Below are 21,188 nucleotides of genomic sequence, written 5' to 3' on the forward strand. Positions count from 1 at the left end.
TTACTCTTTGTGAACTAATCTGTGTGCCCAGAATGGACGCTCAATTCTCAAGCATACACTGGAAAAATATTTCAATGTGTCTACTTTTGCATTTTGTGAGTGGATTATGGTCACATGTACCTCAGTCTTCAGTGGGGTGACAATTGATGTCATCTCTGGACATGTCAACCGATATTATTAAAGGCCACCCTGAAGGGGTTGTAGTGGGCTTCTTTTCCTTTGTCGCGGCTGCATCCATCCCCTTTCCGTTGTTCGGACTGATCTTCTTGAAGGGGAGATTCCATCCGGCTGATTTTGGCTCATGTCCGTGGGCTTTCTGACACTCCTGGTTCACTAGATTTTGCCTCCTTTCTTTTCTTAACTGTGACTATACTCTATGCCTATGCTGAGAACACTCTTCCTGAAATGTCACTCTGCTCTTACTGGCGGCAGGTACCCCCGTGTGCCTAGCAACTTTTCTATGGACTCTTTGGCTGAACCATAGGTTCCCAATTTTCCATGTAAGGTTGCCTTTTGTCAGTACTCTGCTGAATGTGTGGTTTTAACAAACATTATGCAACTGCTCATTAATAGTCATGGCAAACTTACCTGAAACGCTGATTATTACCTTGAATTCTAAATCGGTTTAATACAATCAATAATTCAACCTAAAGTCCTCTTTAAAATGTACTTTTAATGTTCTGTTCAGGGGCCGACAGTACTATTGTCACTTAGATACTTTTTTTGTTATGCACTTACAACCTACGTGACAGTACATAAGGAAAACGTGAATACAGGCAATTAATTTTCCATTAAAAAAAGGCCAGTTATGTACAGTATTAATTACGTTCACTGAATGGTTCAATTGTTTCTGGACACCGTTGGTACACCCATTACTGTCTCCCATAAAAGAGTCCCACTGGACCAGTGCTTCAGAAATACATGGACCCGGGTCCTAGGGGCACATTATGATGGTCTTTGTTTCAAATTATATATTGCTGCGTGTTGACATACTTTTTTGCTGGGTTTAATTATGAGTCTTAATGTGTCGAGCACATGATGATACCATGGCACAACCAAGTGTCTGAGTGCTGTAGAAATGAAGCCCTTTTTATGAGTACCCTACCCAATACCCCCATAATTTCTGTATTGCCAGACAGCTCAAGTAAAAACCTCCATGAGATCGCTGGTGGTCAGGAAACTCATAATATGCATGACCGTGCTGCAGCAGCACTGCCAGCATATTGTGAGTCAATGACCGTCACGCCACCTCCAAGGAATGTATTCCCTAGTGGTTGTAGCTGTCCAATGGTGGTCTGACCACCAAAGATGTAATACGGCGGTCGGACCACCAGTGCGGCGGTGGCCAGACCGCTACCACCATGCCACCATGAGTTTGCCGGTTCACAGACTGCCAATCAGGCCTTAAATACATTCCAAATGTATGTCATTGTACATTTTCTTCTTCTTACTACAGAGATTGTTGTTGTTTGTTATCTCAGGTCTCAGCCAGAGTTAGCAGTTTCTCTGAGCTCTAACAAAAAAAAACAGTAAAAGCACGAAAAAAGTTTGATCTGTCTTCTAAATGGGTTGATATCAAAATAGGAAATAAATTCTGTGAAATACAAATAGTGGAGCCAGGGCACAAAGACAGCAGTAAACCTACACCCGCAAATGTTCACACATGTTTGATGGTAGGTTCACTACTTTCTGGGATTCACAAAAATTCCAAGCAATCCACCTGGAGGGTTGGTAAGAGGTGCAGAATTTCATGTGGTTTCCAGAGATGGTCAAGTGAAATTCCCATCAATATCCCATACCCTGTGGGTGGAGTTCTTCATAGCAGGAATGGGATCATGATGTGAAGCACACTTATTCCTGTGGGTAAAATATTGTCCCTGGGGATAAACACCCCACTGGAAATGGATCGATGCCACAACAGAATTGGAGAAAAATCAGACCTTTTCAAGGCTCAAAAGGGGAATGTAGGGATTTGGGAATGCCTACTTACAGAGTTGTTTGTAGGTTTTACAATATGTCAATGCTAACAACAACTTGGAAAACTTTGGAATGCCCGTATCCCCAGCCCTTGTGTGGGACTTACAGGTATGGAGAATCCAACCCTCATGGTGAATATCTCTGATCAGATAAATGAGCTTAGCCCTGTCAGGGATCTCTTTGCGAATTTCTGGAAAGGTGATTTTGTAAAATTCAGTTATAAACTTATGTTGAATGGAAGGGTCAACAGCTCCCAAATAAAGGAAGTTGGGTGAGACCATAGCAAAAATATTAGGGCTGGGGTAGATGAAGTGAAGCTTCTTTTAAAAGAAATGAAAGAATGAATGGTGGTTTGGAAGATGGCAGGAGGGAAAGAACTGAATGGGTAGAAAAGAGTAATTAATCAAGGTTTACATTAGTGGAGTTAGAAGTAGTCAATAAATCATTTGTATCTATTCATTAAATCCCATAGTCTATTCTTAGTATGACCCTAGCAAAATTCGGAGCAGTGTATGATCTTGCAGAAAGCTTAGATGTAACTGAACATCTTTAATTTTATTCAGAGCAAGTGGCCTTGTAGGTTAGCAAGGATACATGCCTACAGTAATAGCACATGAAACAAAGGCCCTTGCATGAAGTCAGGCGGAGGAGAGTAAGGTATTCACTATATTTGGTTAGTACTGTTACCCAACGGTTATATATTTACCATGCTTGATAAATATCTCCTATTCCATGTTTTCAACTGAGACATAACACATAGATCATTCAGTATTTTTTTACACCAGATTCTGCATGTATTGCTTTTTCTACAGGTTCTTTTCCTCAATACATTTCAGCAGGTTTGCCAGCTGGAATCTATTGAAGAAAACTTTGATTTTCTAATAATTATCACACAACTCATAATTCCAATCCCTGTGAAAACAAGTGTTTGCAACTTTAGCCCAGGACTTTTAATGAGGGTCTTAGTGTTTAAAATGGCTCTGTTCATTTGATTTTTTTCTCTAATATTACAATATTATCCTGAAGTGGTAAAGCTTTCCCAATTATCAAAAGCAAGCTGCTTGCATGAAAGCAGTAGATTCTTACCGTGGACATATGATTCAGGTAATAATCAATAAAATCTTGAGGCTCTTCTTGCCCTAAATTCTCTTTGTGAATTTGTATCTCCTTGTTCACAAAATTGTTCAGGAAGGAATAATAATTAAGAAACTCCTGATGAGGTCCTGGTAGATGATGCATCACCGAAGGAAAAGCATTGTAGAGCTACAGAGGGAAACATTGGCAAGGTTGTCAAATATTGCAGACTATCAAACATCAATACTTTGGGTTACAGATATTTATTCAGAAGAAATACATTCCATGTACTGAATTTACATTGTTAACTAAATGTTACACATACATGAGTTTCTCACGAAAGCAGTAGCATTTAGGAGTGGCAAGAATTTTTGATTGTTGTTTAAAATAGTAGAGATATATTTTTTCCTTTTTGGAAATATTTATGTGGAAATCTCAGCTTTGCCTGCATTCCCTAAACTACTGACTTAATTAGAGTTATAATCCCAATTTCTTTCTTCATGTATGTCTTTCTATTATCAATAGAGTCAACCCAACAAAAGTGTCAAAAATCTGAGGGGATTGGGAAGCTCACTAGAGTGCTCACTGTTCCAATTCAAATTGATGAGGAGCAGTTTTGCCACAGTGTCTGGTTGCAAGGTGACAGGAAATGATGGGGAGCAATCTGTGGCTGCTCGTGAAGAGGAAGAGAGGACAGAGGTGTACAGACTAGCATCCCTCATCTCAATAAGGTTGGTCTTAGAGTTGTTAGGTGGAGCATGGGGAAGGGACACTCAAGCATTCCTTCACCTTTCAGGTGTAGAAGACAGACAGGAGTTTCAAGGAGCTAGACAAAGAATAGTGACAGGATGGGTAACAGACCTGTGGCAAAGGCAGGTCAACAGGAGGTCAGTGTAGGTACAGCCATTTGGCTGTGTGGCAGTGAAGAATGAGAAGACAAAAGAGCTAAAACATGATTTCTTCAGATTATAACTTTAAAAATGTCCAGTGTCGGGCACTGTACTTGCACTGAACTGGCGAGGGGACGGTACGGGCATGGCGTCATGCGGCACACTTAGCGGGAGGGAGGAGATCCATTTAGCTGATCCCCAATCTGTGTATTTGGGTCATTATCTTAAGGTAAAGAGTGCCTGACATTGCCCAAAGCCCCGCTTCAATGTACAGAGAGAAATACTGTTGTTGATTATGTCCCACACAGCACATTGGGAGTGTTGAACTATGTGACACCATAGCTGCATATGTAATAAGGCATATTCATTTTTTTTTATTTACAGCCAAGTGCTTACACACTACCTTATTGAGTCCTGAGATGGCCAGAAACCAATTGGCAGAAACATGTCAACCATGTGTACTGTGCAGTCCACCACAAAATTGTACATTTGGAAGTGGTTAAAGGTTACTATCGAGTAATTACTGTAACACAGACTGGCGAACAATATGTAGCTTGTGCAGAACGCAAAATAAATGCTAAATATTTGAAAGTAAAGGAATTTGTTTTGAAGAGTGAGGATTCAGTGATAGCTTTGATACAAATATTAATGCATTTATTATAGAGATCAAGAAGACTGTGTTTTGAATTGAAGGATTCAGTCCACAGACAAATTAAGTTGTATGTCCAATAATAATAGACTGAATTATTGTATACTAAGGGCCTGATTTAGGGTTCAGCAGATGGCTTACTCTGTCACAAACATGACAGATATCCTGTCTGCCATATTATCAGTGCCATATATAATGCCCTTGTAATACAGTAGGCAGGCTATCCATCAAGTTTGTGATGGAGTAACCCATCCGCTAAACTCTAAATTAGTCCCTAAGTATCGACAGGGTAATCCTTCCTGTTTGAGAGTCAAGTCTGCCTCAGATAAGATGAGTAGAATACAACCAGGATAAGGTTGAACCTATCAAAACCCAGCAGTGAATTCGACAAAGGGCTATGGCTACAACTAAGGATGGCATCCTGGCAGTGGGTGTGGCAAATGGATCATTGCTCCTATATGCGTTCTCTCGAGGCTGTCTCACCTTCCATTAAGGAGGGGAAGGTAAATCCAAAAGCAGATCAGTGGTTGCATGCTTGAAGTTTACCAAATGAGCAAGCTACCAGTCTCTAAGCAATTCAAATAATGAACATTTGGAATGTATAAAAACACCCACTGGTCCACTGCTTTGGCAATCAAGTTGTGGACCTAGTTTCCAGGACAGAGGGGACAAGGGATGGTGTTTGACCAGTATTCTACCTCCGAAGTGGCAATGGAACCATGGCTGAAAGAAAGTACCTTGGCAGAAAAGTTGTGCACTCACTGAAAGAGTGGTTTACAACTGAAATTAGGATTCTTTAAGACAGCCATCAGGAGTTTTTTTGAGCAGAGAATCTCAAATTGCTTAATGGATTAATAAGTAAAGCACAGCAAACTCATGAAGGAAGATTAGTAGGGGTTGATGGTGGCACCTTTTGCAAGATCGACTTTCCAGAATTGATCATTTCATCATTAGGCGTGGTCCTGAAGAACGCTAAAAGGAAAATCAGATTGAGTTACCATTGGTATACGACTATACATACCTGTGTGAATTTTCCTTGACCTTCAGTGGTGTTTGGGCAGAATATTGAGTTTAAAATATTGGAACTCCAAAATATCAGAAAAAACATATTGTCATGCAAAAATATCATGGTATAGAATATCATTGTCAAAAATATCGATTTTTTTGCTAAGTAATATTGTTTTTAAGAAATTGTTTTTAATATCGTGTTTAGTGATATAGTGGTAAAAACATTGTTTTTTGATTATTTTAATGAGTTTCAGTTATATTAATTTTAGTTGTTAGCATTGTTGGATTAATTGCTAATAATTTTTTTAAAGTGTAGCTTGCGATGTTAAGTATTTTTTTATGTTAGTAGTGATATATATTGTCATAGCAGGTTGTTGGGTTGAAGGGGAGCAGGGTGCGAAATATGTTTTAGATGGATTAATAATCAATCACATTGTTACTGTTATATTTTATTTTTTAAATCAAATCTTAATTGTTAATTTATTATTATTATTATTATTATTAGTTGTAGTCAGTTATATTTTAGTAGCGGGTTAACAAGTTTGCAGGGGTATAGGGTAGGAAGTAATTAAGTTATAAAAATTAAAAATGTATTGGTCATTTTTTTCTGTTAATTAAAACTAGACATTATTAACAAATAGTTTTTAATTGTTAATTAGCTATCTGAATGATTGTTATTTTGTTAAAATAGCTTAATGCTGATTTATTTAAGTCATAGGTTAGTTGTGGGTTGGTAATTTTGTATAGGAATGTGTTGAGTAGAGGAAATAATTTAAATGTTTTTGATTTAAATCTATTGTTTGTAAGAATTCATTTTTATTTGAATAATAATAATATATAATAAATATTTTCACAATTATTGTGTCATTGTTTTACTATTTTATTTATTTTAAAATGAGTTTGTACATGTTTATAAAATATTCATTTTTTAATACTCTTGCTTTTTTAAGGTGAGTAGGTTGCTAAGAACATAGGGCCGAATTACGATATTGATAGTCATTGTCTTGAATGCCCAACCTTAGGTCGGTGACATAAAAAGGATTTTGGAAGCCCCATAATAAACCAGACAGTGGAGCCAAGTATGGCTCTGTACTCATTAGGGGATTATGGTGCATTCCAAAGCACCCACAGACTCTTTGAGCCCGTCAGAAGAAACGGAGACGGTCCATCTGCCCGCCACATCGTAATGCAGCAGGCGGACAGCAGGGGCAGATGTCGGTTGGACTGACACCGACGTGTCAGTGGTGTTGGTCCCAATGACATCATAACCAGCCTCATAATGTTTTAAAATAATTTACATATTTCTACAATGTATTAATTGAAATTTAGTTATGTACAATGTATTTATGTGCATTATTGTTCTTAAAATTACAATTTATTTAATGGTAAGTGTTTGTGAGAATTCGTTTCTGTGAAGATATTGGTTATTTAAAATCATTTTTATTATTAATTAAGTTAAATTAAATAGTGATGACTTATAGAGTTTATTTGTAGTTAGTGAAGATTATGTTACCATATTTAATTTTTTATTTTATTTTTTAAACTGTTAACCATTTTAATAAATATTTTTTTTATGTACTTGAATTAAATAATTTTTCATTGTAAGTGTTAAACTTTTTAAATAATTTAATATGATTTATATTAATGTATGTTATACTTTTTATGTCGAAAACTTTCATTGCTGTGTTTAGGCTGATGTGGGAATAGTTTATTTAACACCTCCCGGAAGTCCACCACTTTCCCTACTATTGCTTAGACTAGAGTGGGACAAGTAAATCTAATCCCGCCAAATTCCAATACTTTCCCTACTGTTTCACTAACTGGAGTATGAATAGACATGTAACCACTTGGAACTCCAAAGCTTTCCCTATTGTTGCTTAGCCTGGAGTGGGAATTCTAAATGTATGCCCTCCAGAGTCCAATCCATTCTTTACTGTTGCACTGACTGTAGTAGGGATAGTAAATTCAACACCTTCAGAGTCCAACACTTTCCCTATAGTTGCACTGACTAGAGTTGAAATGTTAAAATAGTGTTTTGAATATTCCTAGACTCAAATATATTTAGGTATTGAATTGGTTATATGTATTATATATATATATATATATATATATATATATATATATATATATAACCTACTGGCGGTCACTAGTAGGTAGTTATAGTTAGAACTTAGTTTCCATAGGAAAAGCATTTTTTGATTTGCTAATAACTTTGGCGTCATTTGTCGAATCTTTGCAAAATTCTCCATTAAAAAAAGTCCATCCAGGTCATCTCCTATACTGAAAGTTTGGGGGTGATTCATCAAGCGGGAGCTGAGAATAAAAGGGGGTCCAAAAAGTGTTTTCTTCATGTTAATTTCCATAGGAAACTTTCGCCATGGCTACAGCCCGAAGTGCTGAACAGAATTACACCAAATGTTGCGAAAGGTAGCGCTTGGTTCAGAAAGCAACCTTTTTTTTAAGTGGTCAAATCTGTTCAGTAATTGCTGAGAAATTAAAAAATAAGAGTCAAAAAATCAATTTCCCATAGGAAACTTTAGCCAAGGCTACAGCCCGAACTGCTGAACGGAATGACACCAAATTTGGCAAAAAGGTACTGCTTGGCTCAGAAAGCGATCTTATTGAAAATGGTGTAAATATGCTCAGTAGTTTTAAAAAAATAAATATATCGATATCTAGAAGCGCGGTGGATCTGCAGACCCTCCTGACCATGAGCTTTATTCTAATTAGCTGTCAACACTCCAAACAAGAAAGTGTTGGCAGCCATCTTATGGCTCGGCAGAACCGAGTCACAAGAAAACAGTGAAACAAACACGAAAAACAAGAAAAGGGGGCAGGATAGAAACACTCTGAATTCGCGCTGGGGTCGCGAATCCGGGCGAGAACATTTAAAAAAAACAAAGCGCAGGCTCCTGCACTTCATTGTATTGAAGCCCCCGGGTAGACCGGGTCCGGGGGGCACTGAAAAAATGTGCGGGACCCATTCCCCCCCACACTGCCCCGGGGACCGCCACCTCCCTGGGGCTTGATTTATGAGTTGCGGGGGGAATGCAGCCCCGCTGCAGCCTGGGAGACTGCCACCCCTGGGGCTAATTTTTAAATGTGAGGTGGGCCTCCAAGGCCCCCTCAAACCCCGGGGACCGCCACTCCCGGGGCTTTTATTAATTATTTACACATGGCCCCCTGCTGTCCCCAGGGACTGCCACCCCGGGGCTTTAAAATGTATATAAATAAACCTGTATGGGGGGCTCAAGCCCCCCCACATGCCCCGGGGACTGCCACCTCCCCAGGGCACTAAGCATGTAAATTTGTGGGTCCGTTATGGACCCCCGAGCCCCGGGGACCACCACCTCACCGGGGCCTTGCAATTGTAGGGAGGGGGGCAGCGCGCCCCCCCCTCCTGGAGCCCTCGATGGACCTGAGGTCCACCACCCCCTCAGGCCGGCTCCTGCAGTGTCCCGGGATGCCCACCCCCGGGACACTTCTGTTTGCTATGGAGGGTGGGAGCCGTGTCACCCCCGCCCTGTCATAGCAAACTCTGGTTTGGATTTTTTAAGCAAGAGCAGGTTTCCTGCTCTCGCTTACAAAATCCAAACCGCATTGCTTTTCCACAAGGAGAGCTGCATGTTAGCAGCTCCCCTTGTGGAAAAGCAATGCCGGCTCCCGCAGGAGGAGGGGAGCCGGCAGGACTGTGGGGGAATTGTGGCTTCCCCCATGGTCCCCAACGAAGAGGCCAGGCCCCGGAGGATGGGGTCTCCGGGGCCATGAGTGGCTTAGGAGGGGCTCCACTAGGCCCCCTCCATCATTGAATAAAAAATAAATTAAAAAATGATGCACATCCCCGGGGGCTGGCGTCCCCGGGGTCACTTGAGGCATAAGGAGGGGGGCTACGCAGCCCCTCCTTCAAAAAGAATTAAAAAAGAAATGTTGCCATGCCCCGGGGGATGAGGCCCCCGGGGCCGAATTTGGCCTCGGGAGTGGGCCGAGTGAAATTGCTCGATGGGATAGATAAACAAAAGATCGATGTGCTGGGACATGAATAGGAAACAGTTAAATGAGAGTGACAATGAAAGCCAACCAGGGCTAAGCAATAGGCGGGCTCCACGCCCTTTTATGTTCATGGTACGCCACAATATGCTTCCCAACAGGCGGTGTGTGCACTGTCTAGTAATCTCAACCTACAAAGGAGTGTTCCAGCTCTAACTCAGTGGTTCGTTGAGGGTCAGGACACATGGACACAGCCTAGCTTTTCCAGTGTCCCAGCCTGAGTTTGGACATGTGTTGCATGCAGCACATAGTCCCCCCCCCCCCAAAAGGAAAAAGCCCAGATCCTCTCTGCAATTGGAAATAAAGAAACTGAGTTCTAGGGCAAATATTCCAGTTATGCAGTCCAGCCTAAGATCTGCTGCTTAGTCGAATATAAGTGGCAAACAGCTTGACAGCACAGTTTCTTTCAACCAACAAGCAGAAGCCCCTCACAATACTTCATCATTTGCTGTACTTGTTCATATGTCATCTGTTTTTGTGGCCTATTTCTTCTCAAGACAACTCAATTTATTTCATATGAGTTCTTGATAATGTGCTGTTTGAAATACTCTTGAGACTCACCTGGGCCCTCATTGAAAACAAAAACGCCACAAGGAAAGTGTTGATTTTCGTCAGCTGAAGGAATTCTTTATCATCACTAGAATAGCGATGCCCAAAAATTACAAGAGCAATGACATTGGTGACAGAATTGGTGATGGCAATACAGGGGTCCATAGCCTTTCCTAAGAGGAAAAAAAGAACAGTTACTAGACTATAACATAAATTTGATCACAAAGTGAACTGGCTAGTTAAAAAATGATTTCAGAAAATTGAATAAAATTCAAAAGATAAGATTGTTATGTCTAGAAATTGTATCTACCAGTGCTTTAAATTGAGTCCTCTCACGGATTGGGAGCCAGTGCAAAGTTTTTAGATGGGAAGACATATGTCCTCTGGGCCCCACCATAAAAATGGCCCTGGCTGCAGCATTTTGAGCCACCTGCAGGCGTTTAAGTAGATACTCAGGAAGACCCAAATATAACACATTGACATAGTCAAGCCTTGAGATGATCAAGGCCTGAACTACAGTCTTCCGGTGCTCTACAGGCAGCATAGGGAGAAAGTTACGTACATCCTTAACAAGCCAAAACATGTACCAACCACAATCTGAATTTGGGCCTTCATAGTTAGCAAAGCATCTAACTTCACTCCTAGATTTTTCACAACAGTTACTGGAGCCGCCGGGAGAGACATGTCGCAAGGCCCCCATTCGAGCCAAGAGTCGCAGGGTAGACAGCCGAAAAAACGATCTCTGAGTTACATTTCAATTGGTTGAACTGCAGCCAAAGTCACAACCTTTATAACGCTTGAATAGCAGTTGTGTATTGTCGGCGTAAGATAGAATCTTAGCGCCATGCAGAAGAGCAAGAGGAGCCATATAGATGTTAAAAAGGGATGCACTCAGAATGGACCTCTGCAGGACCCCCACCTCCAAACTGGAAATGGGGGCCGAAAACAGGGGGGGGCGACCATATTTCTTGATGGTGGTCGTTGAGGAAGGAAGCAAACCACTTCAGTACCGTGCCCCTGATGCCACAATCCGTCAATCTTTGCAAAAGCTGGTTATGGTGCATGGTATCAAAAGCCGCATAAAGATCTAAAAGTATCAACAATGCGCTTCCTCCTCTGTCCAATTGCTCTTTAATGGAGTCAGCGACTTCCTGAAAGGACCCTCGGGTAGGTTGCTTCCCCGCCGCTACAGCACCTCCGCAGCCTGCCAGCCAGCTGCCTCCTCAGCCTGCCAGCCTTCTCCTGCACCCCCGTGTGCCAGCAGCCCCTGCCCCTGCGCCACCGATTTTCCTGCCGCTGGACCCCGCCGTTTTTTTTCCACCACTGACCCTCCCTGCGCCCCTGCCCCCGTGCCCATTGTCAGCCTGCCCTCCCGCCTCCCAGATGACCCCTCCACCCCCTCCCACTTATGGAGACCGTGCAGCAACCACGAAGCGGACGCGTGCAGCGGGCGCTCCGCTGGCGCACCGAAGGCACGCCAAAGGCAAGCCCGTCTGCGCCCGTCCGCGCCTGAACCGCGCCCAGCACCAGGACCCCTGTCCCCCGAAGATGCCAGCCAGAATGATGGACGTACGCCGCCGCCACCCTCAACGCACTCAAACCCGTCCGGAACCCCGACTGCTACAGAGCCACACTGAAACGCACCCACGGACCCTTCACCTGCCAAGCCTGCAAGTTCACCTGCCTCCGGACCATCACCGCACCCGAAAGGCCAGGCACCAGCAACAACCACCTCAAGTGCATCCTGCTCAATACCCGCTCCGTCCACAGACACGCCGTCGAACTCTGGAACCTGCTCGACTCAACATCTCCAGACGTCGCCTTCCTCACGGAAAGTTGGATGATTGCCTCCTCAGCACCTGACATCGCCATTGCCATCCTGGACCGATACAAGATCACCCGGAAGGACCGCGTCAACCAGACCGGAGGAGGCATCGCCATCGTCCACAGAAGCACCATCCGCATCACCACCAACTCCGACGACACCCTCACCACCGCCGAGCACCTCCACTTCCAGATACACACCGACCCCAAGACCACCCTCAGAGGCACTCTCATCTACAGACCCCCAGGACCACGCACACAATTCAGCGAAGCCATCGCAGACTTCATCAGCCCTTACGCCCTCGCCTCCTCTGACTACATCCTCCTAGGGGACCTCAACTTCCACCTGGAGAACAACAACTACAGCAACACCAGTACCCTGCTGGACAACCTCACCAACCTCGGACTCAAGCAACTGGCGAACACCCCCACCCACTATGCCGGCCACACGCCTGACCCCGTCTTCTCCTCCAGCAAGCACATCATCTTCAGCTACTCCACCGGACTTCACTGGACCGATCACAGCTGCGTCCACTTCAGCTTCAAGAGAACCATGACCCACCACCACCCGCAACAGGTTCCCTGCAGGAGCTGGAGCAAGATCACCGCCGACCAGCTCACTACCTCCCTCAACCAAAACCCTCCCACCAACACGACAGACACCAACGAAGCAGCCTGCATCGTCACACAGTGGCTCATCAACTGCGCCGATGACCTTGCACCACTGAAGAACCCTCCCAGCAGACACGGCAGCAAAAAAGCCTTGTGTTTCACCAACGAACTCAAAACATCCAAGAAAAACTGCCGCACCCTCGAAAAAGCCTGGCGCCACGACCAGACCACAGAAAACATGACCGCCCTCAAGACTGCCACCCGCACACACAACCAGCTGATCCGCACCACCAAAAGGACATCATTCAAAGAACGCCTGGACAACAACACCCACAACAGCAAGGAACTCTTCAGCATCGTCAAAGAGCTCTGCAACCCCTGCGCCGGAAACAATGACATCACACCCTCGCAAGACCTCTGAGACACACTCGCCTCCTTCTTCCACCGCAAGATCGCCGACATACACAACAGCTTCGACGCACCATCCTTGCACTCAACCACCGAAACAATGCCCCCACCACCACTCTCTGCAACTGGACCCCGGTCAGAACCAAAGACACCACCCGCACGATGAACACCATCCACTCCGGATCCCCTACCGACCCCTGCCCCCACCACGTCTTCAAAAAGGCCGGCTCCATCATCGCACCCCAACTCCGGAACATCATCAACATCTCCTTCAACACAGCCAACTTCCCGGAGAGCTGGAAGCATGCCGAGCTCAGCGCCCTCCTGAAGAAATCGACAGCGGACCCCACCGACCTCAAGAACTTCCGCCCCATCTCGCTCCTCCTTTTCCTGCCAAAGTCATCGAGAAGACCGTCAACATACAGCTCACCGCCTTCCTCGAGACGAACGGATCCCTCGACCCCTCACAGTCCGGTTTCCGAGCCAACCACAGCACCGAGACCGCCCTCATCGCAGCCACCGACGAAATCAGATCCCTGCTCGACAACGGGGAAACAGCTGCCCTCATCCTCCTGGACCTCTCTGCAGCATTCGACACAGTCTGCCACCGCACCCTAATACAGCGCCTCAGCAACATCGAATCCAAGGGAAAGCACTGGAGTGGATCACCTCGTTCCTCGCCGGAAGAACCCAGAAAGTCCACCTCCCCCCGTTCTGATCCGCGGCCACCAAAGTCATCTGCGGCGTACCTCAAGGATCCTCGCTCAGCCCCACCCTCTTCAACGTCTACATGAGCCCCCTCACAGCCATTGTACGCCAACACAACCTTAACTTCATCTCATATGCCGACGACACCCAGCTGATCCTCTCCCTCACCAACGACCCGGCCAACGCCAGCCTACAGGAGGGAATGAAGGACGTCGCCGAATGGATGAAGAACTGCCGCCTGAAGCTGAACATCAGACAAGAAGGAAGTCCTCATCCTGGGATCATCCCTCTCCACCTGGGACGACTCCTGGTGGCCCCCTGTCCTGGGCACCACCCCCAAGCCAACGGACCACGCACGAAACCTGGGCTTCATCCTGGACTCCGCCCTCGAAATGACCAGACAAGTCAACGCCGTATTGTCATCCTGCTTCAACACCCTGCGCATGCTCCGTAAGATCTTCCGATGGATCCCCACCAAAACCAGGAAGACGGTCACCCAGGCACTTGTCACCAGCTGAATGGACTACGGGAACACCCTCTAGGTGGGAACCACTGCCAAACTACAGAAAAGACTTCAACGCATACAGAACGCCTCTGCACGACTCGTCCTGGACATCCCCCGCCACAACCACATCTCTGCCCACCTGAGAGACCTGCACTGGCTCCCCGTCAGCAAGAGGATCATGTTCAGACTCCTCACCCACGCACACAAAGCTCTCCACGACCTGGGCCCTAAATACCTCAACAACCGCCTCACTTTCTACACGGCCACCCGCCAGCTGCGATCGACCAGCCTCGCCCTCGCCACCGTACCACGCATCCGCAGAGCCACCATGGGAGGAAGATCCTACTCCTACCTGGCGGCCAAGACATGGAACTCCCTCCCCATCCACCTACGGCTGACCCAGGACCATCTCTCCTTCAGGAAGCAACTCAAGACCTTGATTTTCAAGCCCCCCCCCCAGCGCCTTGAGACCCTTCCGGGTGAGTAGCGCACTTTACAAATTGTTCTGATTGATTGATTTATTGTCAGTGATAAGATGGGTCCTGAAACCAGACTGACTATCATGGAGAATATGATTGGCCTCTACATACTCCGTCAGTGGGAGGATGACGTACTTCTCAAGAGTTTTGGAGAGGAATGGCAGTAGTGAGATGGGCCTATAGTTGTGACAACATTAGGGTCTTTTGAAGGCTTTTTCAGCAAGGGGATCATTTTAGCCCTTTTAAAATGGCTTGGGACCAACCCCTGCTGTAGTGAGGAGGTAAGTACCAAGTTGACTGCAGGATTAATAATCTCTGCAATGCTCGTCATAGTTTTGCAGGGCACAGATCTAGAGGAGAGCTGGACTTCAAAGAATACATAATCTCAAGAGCCATTAATATTAGGGGATCATCTGATAGTGCAAACCAGTGTATAGTGCAGTCTGTTAGCAATACAATATAGATCCAGATAAGAAACAGTGTGCATTTTATACAAATGCTTCATTGCAAAACACCTGCAAAACAAATTGAGGCTCTGGGCACAGGAAAAATCATTAATACCAACAACACAAACCGCATTTCGTTCAGGGTATTCAACAATTGCTAATATCATTTCACTGGCTGTATTAGGGAAAAAAATCATGCTTGTAGAAAACAATACTATATGCCTGTTTTTTTGATTACCCCACATTGTTCGATAAGGTAAATCAACAAAGGCTATGGAGTAAGCTAATAACATGGGGAATTGATATGAATCTTCTGAACTTTATTATCGGAATACATTCTGAAACATGGTACAATTAACACTTGAAAATACGTTATCACCAAAAATTGGTATTGAAAATGGCCATGGGCAAGTTTGTGCACCATTGTTAATTTCTTTCTACATTTCTGACATAGATATGGCACTAAAGTCTGATATGGGTATCGCACCAAAATTAGGAAGTAAAAAAATACCATACCTAGTGTATGCTGATGACCTAGTGGTCCTGCCTCTAACTCGAAGGGACTCCAGCTTCAACTGAAACAATTACACACTTACAATTCAGCGAATGGACTGATAGCCAATATGTCCCCCAAAAAATGGTGTCCTTTGTACAGCGGATAAAATCTAAAAGGTGCACACTAGGAGAGACATCAATTGAAGAAGTAGAGCAATACGGTTACCTTGGAGTGATTTTAGATAATAAGTTATCCTGGTCAAGTCATTCGGCCAGTAAAAGTTCTTAATTAACTGTCATTACTAAATCAATTTCAAGATTCATGAAAATGTTTGTAGGGAAAGCGATTACCCCATTACTTAAAGCAAGAAGTGTGGCTCACTGGTTAGAGGAGGCAGACCTGGAAGCAGAGGTCAGCCCGGGACCAGGGTTCAATTCCCGGCTGGGCGGGTCTTGAGTCCTAAAATGTCCACGGACTCGACAATTCTCGCTCCGGTGCCTACTCGATTCACAGGTTCACACTCTGCGACTCTGGGCATTAGCTTGCTTAATCTCCACAACGGCCCCTCGCGGTGGGATGCCTGGCTTTCACCTTGTGGATACCCTGTCGGGGTTATCTCACTGGGGAATACCAGGACAGGTTCCCTAAGCAAGCGCTTAGATACCGGGTCGTTGATTTGCGCTATATAAATACATGTACATTTACATTACATATGAAATTAGTTCCATAATTATTATATGCATTCACAGTAATGAGTAAGAAGGCAACCCCACACTGTATCATGAGATTGAAACTCGATCTAAAATCCCCCGCACTATTGCACAACATAAACTGTGTGAATTACATTATTGAATGGGCTAAGACTGACTCCTCTTCATTGAAACATATAATACTTGAAGAGTTAGAATGATTGAAATATGGAAATACAGAATTTTACAGTACATTGATGGGATTAGGATCTTACGATTTTCCTGACATACGGGAGATGGGACAAATGACCAGATCTGTGGGAAAAAACTTAATACAAATTACGCTCACTAATAAGCAGCAGAATTTAGACCTTCTACAAGCTGGAAAATATAATCATATGGGTTTAGTAATCAATACTTATATTGTACAGAGTCAAGAATATTTAGGATGGAACCTACCTGTCTATATAAAAAGGACATTTTTAAGATTTCGACTATTTTATATACCGATTTGGGAATTTGAAGGGAAATTAAACCAGGCACTCAAAGTCAAACCAGTTTGCCAGCTCTGTGGAGCTACCGTTTAATCTGTTGTACATCTAATATGAACCTGCCCTAAGCTGTTGCCCATAAGGAGGATATTCTTACGCTCCTTTTTAAAAAATACTAAAATACAAACATCTGCTGAGGCTATTATATACCGTTTTAGGCTCAAAGAAGACAGTGCAACAGCAATGATGATAACGTTTTTAGATCATGCATATAAAGCATTAACAGCATAAAGGTCCCATATAATAGGAAGCAACACAGATTTTATCATCAGAAATTTAAATTTAAATTGTAGAATTTCAAGAAAATTATGTATCTCATACTTCAGGCACTTTAATATATTGGCAAAAGTAACAAAGTGAGTTAAAAGAACTCAATACAGAGGTAGACGGGTGAATAAATTTTGCACATTTGGAACATTAGCACTTTAGTATAAATCTTTGAAATCATAGATTAACCCGAAAAATAATTGCAAAAGGTTAAATATTATATTATTACTTAATGGAGGAAAAAGAATATTAACTGTATTTATACCATGGAGTCAAATGTAGAATCGCTAATGGTAAATCAGATGCATATATTCAGCATATTACCACTTACCACTTTAACTTGGAAAAAGAAATATACTGATGTAAAGAATATTGTGATACAGTGGTAGATGGATGAATAATGAAGGGGAACCATTGTGGGAAGTTACAGAATCCTTGTATTATGAAGTGCTGTATTGACTATGATAACAAGTTTTAGTTATTGGAAATTTAAACGATTGATAATTCTTCTTTTAAATGTTTGCATTTTTATGGTAATCAATTGATTAATACAATAAAGTATTTTACTAATACATATGCATCATGTCTTCCTTATATTGGAGGATTTTCTTCATTTGCACATAAGGATATTGATTTATCATCTGCTGGTTAATCTACTTCAACTGAGACAAAACAAAACACTGAAACATCAGCCCTTGACAAATACTTCAAATTCACAAAGGCAAGGCAACACCATTGTACATGGTCTCCTCAGCTAATTTAGTTACCCACTGATACCAGTGACCTCCGTTCATGGGAGAAAATTATCATGTCAACTGATTTCCCAAATCAGCACAATAAAAAAATATTATCCATTTCTAAGGAATTAAAAGAAAGATAGTGTGGAATTTAAACTAGATGGGTTATTTGTGATAGACCTGAAAGTAGACCACAGGGGTCTTCAAGTATATATTGTTTTAAATGTTTAGTTATGAAAAATAAAAGGTTATATTTTCTTATATGATCTGGAGACACTTTCTTTTGGAGTATTTGAACAGGACTGTAATCACACACTATCTGTTCAGCGATCTGAGCATCATTGTAATGACACTTTATCTAAGGTGACTGCAACATAACTATCATCACACGCTAGCTTTGTGGGGACCTGAGCATTGCTAAAATGATACACTATCTATGTAGGGACTTGAGTATTGCTATAATCGCACGCTATCTCTGTGGGAACTTTTGTATTGCTATATTCACACACTATCTCTGCAGGGATTTAAACTTAACTATCATTACATACTATCACTGCAGTGACTTGAACATAAATATAATCACACACTATGCTTATGGGACTTGAGAGTGACTAATAATTAAACACTAAGGGGCTGATTACGATGGAGGATTTTCCGTATCCTCCGGGCCGGCGGAAGCCACCGCCGGCCGCGAGGATGCAGAAACTCCTCTGCGGACCCACCAAAGACCCACCGCCACATTAGGATAACTGGTGGGTCCTGGTTTCAGTCCGCCGCATTTCCGCCGCGGTTAGCTTACAACCGCGGCGGAAAAGGCCTAATATGGTGGCGGTGACTCTCAGACACCGGCAGATATATTAGGATGGCTGATAAAACATGCTTTTCCGCTGCGGCTTCTCCGTCGAGGAAAAGCATGCGGATCATCACCTCGGGCCCGTAGCGGGCCCCCTGGGTGAAGGGAAGTGGGGGGGCCACATGGGGGGTACCTATGGTACCCCCCTGCATTTGCGTGCACAAAGCAGCAGGCACCGCGCGGTGCCTGCCGCTTTGTGCATGCAATTGCAATACATGCATTTTTAACCTTGCGGCGGGTGGAGCTTGTAGCTGCACCCGCCGCAATGTTAAAAATAGAGGATGTGACCGCCAGGGTGGCGGTCACATCCTAATTGCACAGGAGGGAAGTCCGCAGACCATGCGGACATTCCCTCCTCCTCAGGGGTCGCGGACAGCCCCAAGTCCGTCCGCGATCCTAAAGGGCCCCTATATACGTGGGGACTTGGGCATCCACATGATCATGCACAATTTCGACAGGGCTTTAAAATCACTATCACCACATACAATCTATTTCAACTCTAGAACTTTATTATAATTACATGCCATATCTTTGGGGACTATTATTGCACAGCTGTACGAAGATGATGCCTAGTGGTGAAGTTGATGAAAAGTAACTGGGTAATCTCAACCTGGCTTTCCAATCTGACAACATTGCAGGATCTTTGGCCTTTACATTAATTTGTCTATGTTTGTTTCCTTTTCCCTTAGAGTTTGTGAGCACCTAGCAATAGGCTAAATATCTGTTAATCTCCGCCCTAAGTGCGAGAACTCTCCCCGAGTGTGGCACCTCCACAGTCATAAAGATACTACTCAGAAGACTCTGTCATATGTCCTGTGAAGGCCCCATGTCGTTTTCCCTGTGTTAGCCTGAGCACGTTGCAGGATGCACTCTGATTTGCGCATGTTACTATACAAGTGTATTTTGCTTTCTGCCACGCTGTACTTTAACACAGGACCTGCTGTCGTTTTTGCATTCTGTTTTTTCCTGGGATTTAGTTTAAACATCGTAGACAAGGTCAAACGACAATGGCCCTCTTTATTCTTTTCTGGTCAGGCTCTAGCAATTAGACAAAACACACAAATGCAGCTGTTGTATGGAGAACACATACTCTTGTCATATAGGTAGGCACAAATATGTAAAACACACACTTGGAGAGTGATTTCCAGAGAGGAGATCCTGACTATACCTGAAATATAGAATGTTCATCTGTGTATTCTGAGGTACGAGGTCCACTTTGAATACCCAGATATCTTCTAATGTTTATTAGAACATTGGAATGTTGGGAGCTCCATTGAAGACAATGGAATGCTCCCTGCTTCTACTGGCCTGTAACGGCTCGCAGAGCAACATTCCAGGTTTTACAAAGGCCTCTAGGAGCTCGAGGGGATTTAATTCTCCTCGAGCTTAGAGAGGCCTCTGTTTTATTTGTTAGAACATTCTGCCCTCTAGTGGCAGAATGTTCTAATAGCCTTATAACCCTTCAAAGCAGGGCTATGCCAGCTATTGAAGTCCCGCTCCCTTGTTAAAGTCCCTCGCCTCGACTCAGGCCTTTAATGAGGGAGCGGGCATTTAATAGCTGGAATAGCCCGCTATGGCAGGCTATAAGGCTATAGTAACTTTGCTTCTGTAGAAGGGGAGGGGGTTAGTCTACCCTGTTTAATATCATGACAGCTCCTTTTATGATTTGTGGATTACTTACTATGCTGACCGTATTTGTGTTAGTCATCTTCTTACTTATTGTGGCACGTATACTGCATACTAGAGCACAATATTTAAAATAAATATTTTAAACTTTTCTTGTGTCTTTGTCAGATCTTATTGTGGACTAGTATGAGTGTGAGAGCAAAAGGGTGTGTCCTGTCACCCCGATTCCTGTGAGTGTGTGGAGTGTTGTATTCTGGGGTGTCTAGTCATATGGGTCTCTGTGAGTGAGTAGGAGGGCAAGTGAGACACTATAGCTAGTTGGTCCTGGGCTCATGGGTACTAAGGTGGTAGAATGACTCAGTAGATGCCTACTAAGGTTCTGTGGTCCTTAGCATAGTTATGTGACTCCACAGAATCCCGGCAACAACCCTTTGTGAATACCAAAAAGTAGTGAAGTTAGACTTTTGGCTTAAACTTAGACTTTTGGTCTAACTTTACCTTTCTGAATTGAGCCCAGATTCATATGTAAGTGTAGACCTTCTTGGATGAATATAATGTAAGTAAATTATTACTGGATTTAAAGTGAGATTATTAAATGTATGGGATAATTCCAGTATATCTCCTGTGCGGGATTGAATAACATGATTCCCACATCACATCATCTCATGTGTAGATATAAAGTGCGCGTTCACACCTGGAGGTTTCTTGTTGCTGGCAAATAGATGTTCATTGCATTGTAACTCAATACTGCTCATGTTATCAACTTGAAAGGATGAAAGGCTAAATGGAAACA

At 43.6% G+C, this 21,188-nt stretch overlaps 1 protein-coding gene across 1 annotated transcript in view; it reads right to left on the reverse strand.

Moving 5' to 3' along the window:
- Nucleotides 1-21,188, reverse strand: part of LOC147684137 (cytochrome P450 2J2-like) — a 99,310-nt gene that overhangs the window by 44,558 nt on the left and 33,564 nt on the right. Inside the window, exons 4-5 of the mRNA XM_086944528.1 lie at nucleotides 10,207-10,367; nucleotides 3,064-3,240 (exon numbers count right to left, since the gene is read on the reverse strand). Coding sequence (XP_086800654.1) covers nucleotides 3,064-3,240; nucleotides 10,207-10,367 — 338 coding nt within the window. The remainder of the gene's footprint in view (nucleotides 1-3,063; nucleotides 3,241-10,206; nucleotides 10,368-21,188) is intronic.

Source organism: Lissotriton vulgaris, chromosome 11 (genome assembly GCF_964263255.1).
Source record: "Lissotriton vulgaris chromosome 11, aLisVul1.2, whole genome shotgun sequence".
NCBI lineage: Eukaryota > Metazoa > Chordata > Amphibia > Caudata > Salamandridae > Lissotriton > Lissotriton vulgaris.